The 12,095-nt window shown below is 45.4% G+C and overlaps 1 protein-coding gene across 3 annotated transcripts in view; it reads right to left on the minus strand.

Moving 5' to 3' along the window:
* EML2 (EMAP like 2) overlaps positions 1-12,095 on the minus strand; it is a 511,359-nt gene that overhangs the window by 240,969 nt on the left and 258,295 nt on the right. For 2 of the 3 annotated variants that reach the window (XM_069644710.1, XM_069644712.1), the window contains one exon: positions 8,227-8,340. The exons of the other annotated variant lie outside the window; for it this stretch is intronic. In XM_069644710.1, the coding sequence (XP_069500811.1) occupies positions 8,227-8,340 (114 nt within the window). The remainder of the gene's footprint in view (positions 1-8,226; positions 8,341-12,095) is intronic. 3 annotated transcript variants of the gene reach the window in all.

Raw genomic sequence — 12,095 nt, forward strand, 5'->3', positions numbered from 1 at the left:
ATATAAACAATCGATCAGACAATGTCACCCTCAACTACCGCTTATACACAGCATCTAATTTGCACTCATAGTTCCTGAAAACGATTGTCTGATCACTGAGAAAGGCCTGGTGGTATCTGGCCTATCCCTCACACCCAATTACCCTTCTCCCCTTACATACTATACCTGGTGCCTTGAAGCAGCATGTTAGGCATTGTGTGATACAGATTATGATTATTAATATTATATTATTAGAGTATTTATTGCGCACAGACCTATTTTTGGGAAGCAATGATCGCTTTACAAGTCATTGGGGGAAGTACGCAGTGAGGGAAGCAGATAGCAGGGATTTATAAGCCACCGAAACTGGACACAGTGGCGACGAGATTGATCCATTTCAGGCTTGTGGGTGGATGGGGTGGATCTTAGCATTAAGGATGTGCCACTCCTTGAACTGGAGGGTCTTGAGCTCCTTCCTGAACTGTGGAAGCAAGGGGGTGAGTGTGGTTTTGACAGGGAGGAGGCTCCAGAGTCTGGAGCATATTCAAAGAGGGCCTGTCTTCTGTTGCTTTCCTTCTTGCACCAGCGAAGATCAAGCTCTTGCTTTTGACGGATCATAGGTCTCCAGAGAAGCTGACCTTCTCATCAAGGTAGCATGGGGACTTGAGGGCGATGACCTAGTAGATAATGCAGCCGGATTGAAGGTAATATTTGCTTGCAGCAGGATCCAGTGCAGTTCAAAAAGGGTTTGAGGAGTCCTTTGATGAGTCATGCTACAGCATGTCGGACATATCACAGGAGTGCTGAGTGGTCGCTGTGGCAGTCGCAGGAAGGCCTTCCATCACCAAGGAACCCTCGTCCCAAACCACACCAACTCCACAGTAACGTATACCAAGCCTCCATCACCAGGAACACTCTTCCCAAACAACCCCACACTCTACAGTAACTTATATCAAGCCTCCATCACCAGGAACACTCTTCCCAAACAACCCCACACTCTACAGTAACTTATATCAAGCCTCCATCACCAGGAACACTCTTCCCAAACAACCCCACACTCTACAGTAACTTATATCAAGCCTCCATCACCAGGAACACTCTTCCCAAACAACCCCACACTCTACAGTAACTTATATCAAGCCTCCATCACCAGGCTTCCTCTTCCCAAACAACCCCACACTCCCTCAGGTAACTTGTCGCACGTCCCATCACCTCGGCTACTTCTTTAAACTTTATTGAAAGGAGCTACATTTGAGGTAACCTTACGTGGATTTAAAACCTCTCTGTTCCCTTATGATTGGGTTCACACTAAACAAATAAATAAATTAAATTAAATCCACTTTGAAGCGCTCTTTGTGTTGGCAAATTCCCAAGACTTGTCCTCCGTCACTGTACTCCGCGTCTCTGGTTTGAGTCTCGGGCAGCTGTGCTGCGGAGCCCATGGGAACTCTGAAGTGCCAGTAGACCATACAAATGCAGGCATGCCCAGGGACGCTGCCATGAGAGTTTGCCCAGGGTTTCGTGAAATTCTGATTTTATTTACGTAGAGCAGTTCTAGCTCAACAGGTAGTGCAGTGCTGCCGAAAAGTATTAAAATGTGTATCAACATGACTCCATAGGAAAGGGAATGGGCAAAGAGAGACTAAGCAAATGTACAGAAAAAGTAGATCAACTATGCTCAGTGCATAGGAAAGTTTCCAGCTTCCTTAGGAAAACGAAGAGAGCGAGCGGCACGACCCTTGATGTTGACTATTCTGGACTCTTTCACAAAATGGAGGCTTACTCTTAAAATACACATAAACGAAGCTTTAGTGCATACAAGGAAATGGGATGTCTCCTAGAAAGTGTTAGACTCACACCCACTCTCGTTTACTTTCAAGAGGCATCGAAAACCAATGTATTCAAAACTCCGCTGACAGTTTTTAACGGACTTATTCATAATCCCACTGTACAGACGCTACTCACACTGCACAGACGCTACTCACACTGCATAGACGTTTCTCACACTGTATTAATGCTACTTCGGGTTCTCCCCCTATATTTTAAAACGTTCTCTCATTATATGTGTGTTTGCTGATAATCGAACATCACTCTATATGTTTATTACGTCACTCTTATACAAGCCTTGTATACTATACAGTACAATGTACATACGATTCTAGTAGGAGACGGAGTCAGAGAAGAAGGGCTTTAACTGGTCTGGGGCAGAGCCCAGGAATTCTCTAATATGTTCTTCTGATCCGTGGCTCTCCCCACTAGCGCCAACATCTGCAGCAAACATTTCCACAGCGCGTTCGATGAAAGGCTGCCTGCGGGGCTCAGCACCACAAACGAAAGGAGAGGCGGGTGCAGCAAAATGAATGCTAGCTATGAGTCTGTGTCCCACCATTGACCTCTTACAAAGGTGGGTCAAGAGGTGCCTTTTTGTAAGAGGTCAGTGGGATAGGCGGTTGCATTGCTAACATTCCTTATGCTGTCCCCGAGTTTGCTTTTGTCTCTTAATCCGTGGCACTGACCCCTGCAGGCAGCCCTTTCATGACCCTGAAGGCACCTGGAGGGCATGGGGACTGGTAGAGACCAGACATACACATGGGACCTTATGCTTATCTTTCAGTGCCCAGATTCAAAAGAGCACGAGCTGGTGGCATCAGCTTCCCCTACCTAGCATCCACACACTGGAGCGCACTACCACCTCCACTTCGTGGAGAAGTCTCACACCTGGCATTCAGGAAAGCGGTAAAAACACTGCTCTTCATCTACCCAATGCCCACTCCACGGGAAAATCTCTGCTCACATCCGCTATGTATGCATTATGAAATGTTTCCTGCTCCACAAGAATTGTAATGTATTTTTCTGTTTCTGTAACCAAGTGTAATTACAAGTAACAGCGCCGCGATGCCCAGGGGCTGCCTTGTGCGCTATACAAATGCAAATAAATAAAAAATAAAATTCATGTATGTATTGCAGCCCACCAGGCTACAGGCCGCCCTGGGTTCTTGTACTTTGCCTCTCTTGGTTCTGCCTCATCCGTTCTGCTAATGGGTCTAGATGTCTGGGTGACGATGTGTTCAAAGTTTCGGAAATGTGCGTGGTTCTTTCTGATGCTGTGTACATGTAGAGAATATTGACAGTGTATTATGTTCCAGGACTAAAAATGTGGCAGGGAAATATCATTACATTCTGGCATTGCTTTAACAAGCTCACTACTGCATGCTAAATAATTAAGCCGTGCATACTTAACTCCTGCCCTGAAGATATTGTTCTCTCCCACCAAGATAAATACAAAAATAGGAACATGCATTTTTGCCAAGGATGGAGTCTCACGGTTGTTCTTGTTGACTCAAATAACACATCACATGATCCCTGGTTGGTAACCAACGTCTATTTAGTTGCAGTTCTGATCCTATCTCAAGACTAGGTGTATACCTTATGTACTTTCTCAATGTATGTGTAATACTGCAGATCTATTTCTGTTCCTTGATTTCTCTTTACATTTTCCATGCATTTCAAGCCTTTAGGAAGCATCATCTATAGATGTGAAACACATGCCGACTTATTTTGAGCTGATCATCTGATGATTTACTCGGTGCCAAAAGGAGATTGAAAATATTAAAAATAAATGGATATTCGAGGTAGAAACATACACACCACTGAATACACGAAACTGTGATTCCTTTATGAGAGCAGAATCAATGGCCACATTGAATGATAGCTAAGCAAATGATTGCCAGGGGTTGTGCCAGTGTAGTGCCTTCCCTTTACTTGGAGGGAGATCTCTATCCTCAGCAGGGGCCTCCCTCTGGAACAGCCTGCCTGCCACCCTCCGTCTTGGGCCTGATCTCCTTAAGTTCCGGAAACTCCTCAAGACTTTCCTCTTCTCTCCTTCCTTCTCTCTCCCTCTACCCTGCTAACCTCTCTCTCCCTCCTTCTCCGCACAGCTCGTTCGTTCGATGGCTGGCTGGCTGGCCGCCTGGTGTACCTCAGAGTCTCACATGTCCCTGGCACCCTTGCCGGTCCTCCCGCACTTGCCTCTGGGCCTCACACTTGCCCCATCGCTACTGCACTTGGTCAATAACGCATGAGAGCGGCATCTCTCAGCACTTACCACTGCTCCTTGGACCTCCCCCCCCAGCACTTGTGCCCCACCTTCGCTTCACCTGCACCGTCTGGGAACTTGCACTTGTGCCCCACCTTCCCTTCTCCTGCACCGTCTGTGAACTTGCACGATCTTGCACCATCTGAACCTACCATGCCTTGAAGATCGTCTGTTTTCCCTTGTCTCCCCTCCTTGCATGGTGGCACCTCAATTGCACTTGGAAAAACTGCAGAATCGTTGCAAGACCTATTTGCTGTTATCTACACTGCTCACTGTAATATATGCACTTGCTCTGCCTGTGCAGACTTGTATCATTCAGAAATTCAAGGGCTCTGAATGACTGTTGTTTGTCCCCTTGTTCACTCCCTCCTTGAGCGCTTTGAAACACTTGCTTTCTGTACAGGCGCTTTACAAATAAACATTACCATTACCATTACTACTGGCCCAGCAACCACAACAGGGAGCAATGGCGAACTAAACCAATTGGCGCATTTAAGAGCAAAGCCAGCGGAAATGTCTCCAAGTTCTTTGGACACCTTCATGACAGACAATCTATCTTTGCAACAGCATCTCTCAGTTATTACTCAGTGACTACTATGTGCACTTGTCTATTCTGCATGGGGGCGCTGATGTTGTGATATATGCCTTACTCTTTAGCTGCTATTGCCCAGTCTGTACTCTCCTCTCTACCAACCCTGGTGTTTGGTCCTGCTCACATGGGGGTGGGGGGGTCGCATTAAAAGGGACATTCATTGACCCGTATAGAACATTCTTGGTGGTGGGGCCTTTCTATTGCAGCCCTCTTATGCAAGACTCTCTTGTAATGATGCCTTTTTTGGCAGAGCTGTTGAAAATTAGCAACTGGGAGGTGATGATCAAGAGCGTGAGATAATGAGCTGCCGGTCAGTGGGGTCTCTGCCCTGTGGGGCACGGGAGATGGCTGCCTGGACCTCTCTCCAAGTCTGGCAGGCATTGCTCGGGATATCTGCAAAGTGCCAGCTGTGCTGGGGGGGGGGGGGGTTCATCCTAAACCTTGCATGGAGTGACCATTGGAGCAGGATCTTTCAGTATCAGCAGCCTTCTAGCTGGGCCAGGAAGGACTCAACTGGCGCACTTAGCGCTGTGAAGTGGCTTCAAGGGGCATCTCAACACTTATCAAAAGATCAAAGAAGTAACCAGACAATTCAATGCACAACGTTTGAAAGCGATACTCCCTTTCTGTATTTCATTTTTTAAGACCATTTTATGATGTGTTCAATTTTCTTGTATCCCCTCTTTCGAGTCAACAGGAGTTGAGAGATCTCCCACCTTTCTGCAGCTAATTCCACGACATGTTGAAGTGTCACACACCGACCTGGCACCTGCATAAAATCTAGTCTCAACATGCATGCCTAATCTGGACATCCTGCTTACACACTGCTAACATGTCAAGTTTATTGGGAAAACACATGCTGCATGTCAGAGATGCCTGCTCACATTACAGGGATAGTGTGGAGGTTGAGTAAAGCGCAGCACGACTGACAACCCCACAATCTTGCACTAAAAACATAAACACACCTCTCTTCCCCACTCAATCAATTAAATAATAGGGTTCTTGTAGAAAATGTTTAATATCCTATTATTATTATCAATTTTGTGAGGCATTGCAATGATATTTGACCTCTTTGCAGAGGCAGATTTAATGGTTGCCAGGCGGACAAACGGCGAGCGGGCCCCTGTGCCCAGCCCGGCCCCACCCCTTTCCTTCCCTGCCTCTCTCTGAGACACAGGCCCCAAGGCCCTTTCTGATGTGACTCTAGCCAGTGGCATCCATTCCCATAAAATAAATGTTAGTGAGGAAGGAACACAAAGGACACATTCTGCCACAGCATTCGCCGTGTTAAAAGAACCACATTGGTGTAGTGGTTAAATGCATTCATTAGGTCATGGGAGGCCTGTGGGCCATGTTCGGATCCCACCTGCGACACATACCTGTAAAGGGATGGTAAGGAAATCTACCCCCCCATCCTTTGGTATTTAAATAGCATGAACAGCTTCTAACTGTTTTGTTTGAGATAATCTTAACACATTTTACAGTGGGGCTCTTGCTTTTGCGTTGGGAAACATTCAAGCTGTTTTGAAACTGTTCTTCAGGATTTCCACACGCAATCCGTTAACAAAACAGCTTGATTGGGGGAGAATAGTAACAAGTTGGCGCTGCATGGCGCCACATAATTTACTCAAATCCCACAGCAATGGCTATGAGGCCGCAGGAGGTGATGCAATGGTAAAACAGTGGGGCCGGTAGGATCATTGAGGCACAGAGAGGGGCAAAAACAGAAGTGTCGATTCACTTGGTCCACAGACCACTTGTTGGCGGCCTTGACAGCTGACTTTCCTCCCAGTTTGTTCCCCCAAAAAACGAATTTGCCGCACAAATGCTTAAAGTGTGCTTTGCAGTGGCTGTCCAGGCTCCTTTGGCTGGGGTGTCCCAAAGTGGGGCACCGACTTATGTAGTGGAGGCATGAAGTACGAGCGCGCACACATAATGATCATAGTTTAGGATAGTGGGGTGGCACATGGGGTGGCCAACCAGAATAGTTTCAAACTGAATTGCTTTTATTGGCTGCCAATGTATATACATTATGGAAATGGGTAAAGCAAAAGAATGTGAGATGTTTATTTTGCTCATCCTGAATCAAGGTTTTCACATATATGCCAAGCAAAGTTTATGCTGTGTGCAATATGAATGGACAGTACATTATTATGTAACAGGGTAGCTCAGTGTGTTGAGCACTTGTTTCTGTGGTGGGTGTGTGAGTGATATCTGCTGGTCGAAGATTCTAATACTGGCAAGGCCAACTCGGCCTTTCATCCTTCCAAGGTCGATAAATCAGTGCCAACTTTAGTTGGGTAATTATTGTATGTGAATATGTTCTATATATAGTGGTTTGGTGAAGCACTATTTACATAACCAAAAATGATCATTAACTCGAGTTTAGTGACTCTTGAGAGTGCATAACAAAAGTTAAAAACTGAATTGCTTTTATGGGCTCCCAATGTTGGTAGATCAGGTACAATGAGATTGCATGATTTGCCCAGGATTAAACACTTTGTTTAAAGTAGCGAAACCAAGATTCTGTTCCAGGTGGAGATGTAAGAACTTGACCACATATCTTCCCAGGTATACTTCATATCTGTATTTTTAAGGCTTGGTAATCAAAAGGGTAAATAATTGTTTAACGATGCCTTGAAAAGTACACAAATCACATAATAAATGCATTTGACAATATATATACATCATAGAAACAGGTCAAGCAAAAGAATGTGATTCTACATTTTTTTCCCCATCCTGGATGCCAGGTGTTCCCATGTAAAACAAGAGAATTTTGTGGTGTGCAATATATGAATGGACACTTCATTATTGACGTCTTCTTATTGCATTATTTTATGAGGTTTAGCTGGCAATTGTGTTTTTACTTCACTTATTGCACAAGAATGTCTATAAAGGAACTGTTTTTATTTTTTGCACAATACTGAATTTATTGTACTGCGACATGTTTACTTATTAAAGACATATTTCGACAAGTTGTTGTACTTTTGTGAAACATTTCCACAGTTGTAATTACAAACATTGGATCCAACTAGTTTTCTTAGAGCAATTTTTCTAGGAAATGTTGTGGTTGCCATAAGCTGTAATTCTATTTCGCCCTTAGCCTTGAAACATGTTCATTACCAATATTAACTTCAGGCTTGATCCTCCAATATTACTATTGATAGCAAAGCCTGCTGAGGAGGCCTAGCTGTTTCCAGTTAGTCAGACCCCTAGATCCAGGTAACTGTAATAAAGACAACTTTATTAAAAATAGCTTTTGTCCCCAAAGTTCGCCATTGTGAACTCGTGACCACAATTAACCACTCCCACCCTAAGATCCACCTCCTTGAGATGCCCACTTAAGGCCCTGTGCAAGGTGCTGCCCACGGGGCCCTTTGCCTTAAATCTGCTACTGCCTCTTTGGCCTTTGCAAGGTTGAGCCTTTCGTACATTGGGGAGTAGGTGCCCCACAGCCACTCCCCCACCCCCCTATAGCCACCCACATGCCTCATTAGGAAAGATACCCCCTGCCTTCTGCTAATTAGTGGTGTATGACACACAAGTGGAGAGTACAAACCCATCACGCTTTCCACTGCCGGAGCTGCTGGAGGAGGTGGTGCGGCTCCTCTGATCTGCAAAACTCTCCCGCTTCACGGAGGACAGGCGCTCAGGGGAGGAGCATCTGCGGAGACTGAGAGGGGAAGGGGGGTAAAATGGCGAGAATGAGAGCTGGAAATATGGTTTATGCACAGACAAAGAGACAGACAGAAGACAATAGGAACTGAGAAGCACACAGACGGGTGACGCACACTAAACGCCAAAGGCATGGGGAAACACAGACTGAAAGACATAGAAAGATGTGCGTATGCGCGCGCGCATACACACACTCGCTCATGTCTATATTCATATTTTGCTTTATACATGTAGGCTTTTGTATAGCACATGCTGTGAAGCCAATAGAAAGGGTCTGAACAGTCTGCGTGAAGTCCCAGTTGAAACAAGATGGTGTTGTTGAGGCCTGCTCCAAACACTGCAGTGAGAGACAGCGACTACCCAGTGCTTCATTTCTAGGGGTGTTTGCCAGGCTGAGCCTTGGGACTTATTTCTGATCACCCGTACTTATTATTTCAGCTTGAGGTTATGAAGTACTTTTGAAGTGAGTTGGGGCTGAGCCATGTACAGATTTATGAAGACCACCATTGTGAACTTTATTCACCTTTAACTGGGTGCCAGTGCCATTCCCACCAAGTCTCTTATTGAATTCAGCAAATCAGCCTGACCTCCACATTCATGGATTATTTAAAGGCAAGCATTACATTTCTAGGGGATTCAGTAGTCACGACTACAATTATAGGGCCTTCTATCGTCTTTTAAGCATTGAACAAAGTCCCCCAATTTTCTTAAAAACTTGTCATTGGTAATTCAACGTTTTTTTTGTATTGCATTTTCTAGTTGCCTACGCAATGTGAGGAATTCATCAAAAGGTGATGCTTTGACTACAAACATTGTAGGATATTGGTCTTATAGTATGGATTCTGATTTACTGCCATGAAGTTCAAGGATTATTATTTTAATGGTTATTTTATAACATGCTATTTAAGTGTAGTGCCTTGACAGCCACTTTCAAGAGTTAGTCCTATTTTTATGTTAGTTGTGCCGGTTTTTTACTTTTTAAATCTGGTTAGTTGCCCTGTCTATAACCAGACCACTTTCTAATAGTGATACCGGGATTCGAACATGTGTGGCTATGTGATGTCTTGGTTCGGAGACTAACGCCTTGCCCCTGAGATATCCTCCCGCCCCACAAGGATGTTGCACGGACCAAACTAATGGGGCCTCATTACGATTCTGGCGGCAAGGCAACAACGGCACCGGTATTGCTACTGGCACCGTTGCTACCATAACGCCATACTAGGAGTTCTGCTCGCGGGTGCCCTTGCAGCCACCAGGTCTGACCTGGAGGCCGTACCGGCACCCGCAAGCAGAACAGGATGGTAGCACCGGTACCGTTATTAACGGTACCGGTGCTACTACCCTCACCATTCCCATTCAGCCCTATGGGGGCGAATGGGGAGTCCCTTATTACCGGCACCCGCAAATGGGCAATTACTGGGTCAGGCAAACTCGGCATGACCCGGTAATTGCCCATTCGAAGGTGCCGGAAAAAAATGGATACCAGCGGCAGCCTCGTAAAGAGGCCCATGGTCTCCGAAAATCATATGCACACTTGCTAATTATTCACACATAAGTAAACAAGGACAGCATGTAGGGTGACCAGATTTAAGAAGTCAAAAAAACAGGACAGGGTAACTAACATAAAAGCAGGACTAACTCTTGAAAGTGGCTGTCAAGGCACTACACTTCAATAGCAATTGGAGGAGAAGGGGGTTTAAGTGTTACTGTTCAAAGAAACATATATCATAATTCATTACAAACTAACACTATCTTTAGTGGTAAAATGCAACATTTCTTCTGTGCGAGATTGTGCATTCCTGCCTGCCAGCTATGAAGACATACTACAAAAAAACAGGACCACTGCAGTTTCCAATAGAAACAATAATCTTGAGAAAGGGAGATAGAGCAGCAAATACCTGGACAGTCCCGGGAAAACCGGGGCGTCTGGTCACCCTTACATAATGGGCTCTTAATAGGAAAGAACTGGTCTTGTATTTGCAGTGAAGCCCATAGATGAGACTATAGCGTAAGAAGCACCCTGTGCACCCAAAGAGGGCTTTGAGTGGATTCCAAGAAGGGTTCATATTTACTCATTGGAAAACCCCAATATTTGTGGTCTCCAATAAGTCTGGCATTGCTAGGGTGACCAGATGTCCTGGTTTTCCCGGGACAGTTCGGGGAAATCACCTGCCGTCCTGGGGTCCCGGTAGTTTTTTCATTTTTCAAACCCCATCCGGGGATTGGAAGGCTGGCCGGCTACGGTCCCAGTTTTTGCTGGCACCCGATTTCGAAATCTCAAAATCAGTTCCCGGCGTAACTCTTCCTGCATGTAAATGGGGGAGTGAATGCTTTTCATGCCCCCATTTCCTCCCCCTTCCCGTCCCCGGCGCTCTCCTCCAATGAGAGGAGTGCACCTGTGAGCACACCCCCGCGCCCCCCCCCGCAACAAGCCAGCAACATAGAAGTAGGACTACAGTTTTATTGCAGTCCTACTTCTATGTCTCTGTCCTGTCCCGTTTTCTTTTTTATCTGGTTACCCTAGGCATTGCTCTTGGTGTGACTAATAGCGTGAGATTACTCATTATATGGAAAGCCACTGAGTTCTTCATGAGGTTAAAGAGGTCAAGCTAGCCATGGCCTTCTAGGAGGTTCCAGTACCATGGGCTAAGATGCAAGTGGTCTAGAGAGACAGACGTCAGGATTGTGAGACAGATTAAAAGCAAGAAACTGTTGCAGATACATCGACACACATAGAAGAAGGACGTCAACTGGCAGAAAAAGGGAGAGTGTGTAGATGTGCACCTACATGTGGAAAGCCGGAGAGACGTGCATCACTGGGTGCACACACCTTCATTGACAGATGGTGAGAGAGTCACATAGAAGTCACATAGAAGGCGAGGGAAGAGACGGAAACCAAAGCAGACAGACAGCAGTATGAAGGCACTCAAAGATCGATGGATGACTGGAAGGGCACACAGAGAGAGTTATACGATTCCTTCAAACCGTTGGTAGATTTTAAAAAAGAAAAGTGATTAGACCTTTGTAGACACGGGGAATGTCTCTATAGAGCCACACAGCACTAGAAATGAAGAGCAGAAGATAGCCAGGAAGACACAACGTTTAACAGGTTGATGGCAAGTGAGTTCGGAGAGGTAGATACGCATTTGGGCAAAAACAAACGAGATAACTTCAAGTGGCAGAAGAGACACAACCAAATGGAGACAAGGATACTCTCATCAAGACAACCAGAACAAGACAGGTGCAATGATAGGTGATATGCTCAGAGAGACAAAGCATAGACATCCCAAAGCAAGACAGACACAATGATAGGTGACCTGCTCAGAGAGACACATTATTAAAACCCAAAGTGAGAGAGATACAATGATAGGTGACCTGCTCAGAGAGACAAAGCATTGAAACCCAAAGCAAGACAGACACAATGATAGGTGACATGCCAGGAGAGCCAACGAATTGAAACACAAAGCGAGACAGATACAATGATGGGTGACATGCATGGAGAGACAAAGCACAGAAACTCAAACTGAGACAAATATGGTGATGGGTGATATGCTCAGAGGCAAAGCACTAAAACGCAAATCAAGGCATATACAATGATAGGTGATATGCAAGGACAGACAAAGCATAGATACCAAAGAGAGGCCAATACAATGATAGGTGACATGCTCAGAGAGACAAAGGGAGAAAGATACAATGATAGGTCACATGCTCAGAAACAAAGCATGGAAACCCTAAGTATGACAGATACAATTA

Source organism: Ambystoma mexicanum, chromosome 2p, assembly GCF_040938575.1.
Source record: "Ambystoma mexicanum isolate Mex_15411 chromosome 2p, UKY_AmexF1_1, whole genome shotgun sequence".
Lineage (NCBI taxonomy): Eukaryota > Metazoa > Chordata > Amphibia > Caudata > Ambystomatidae > Ambystoma > Ambystoma mexicanum.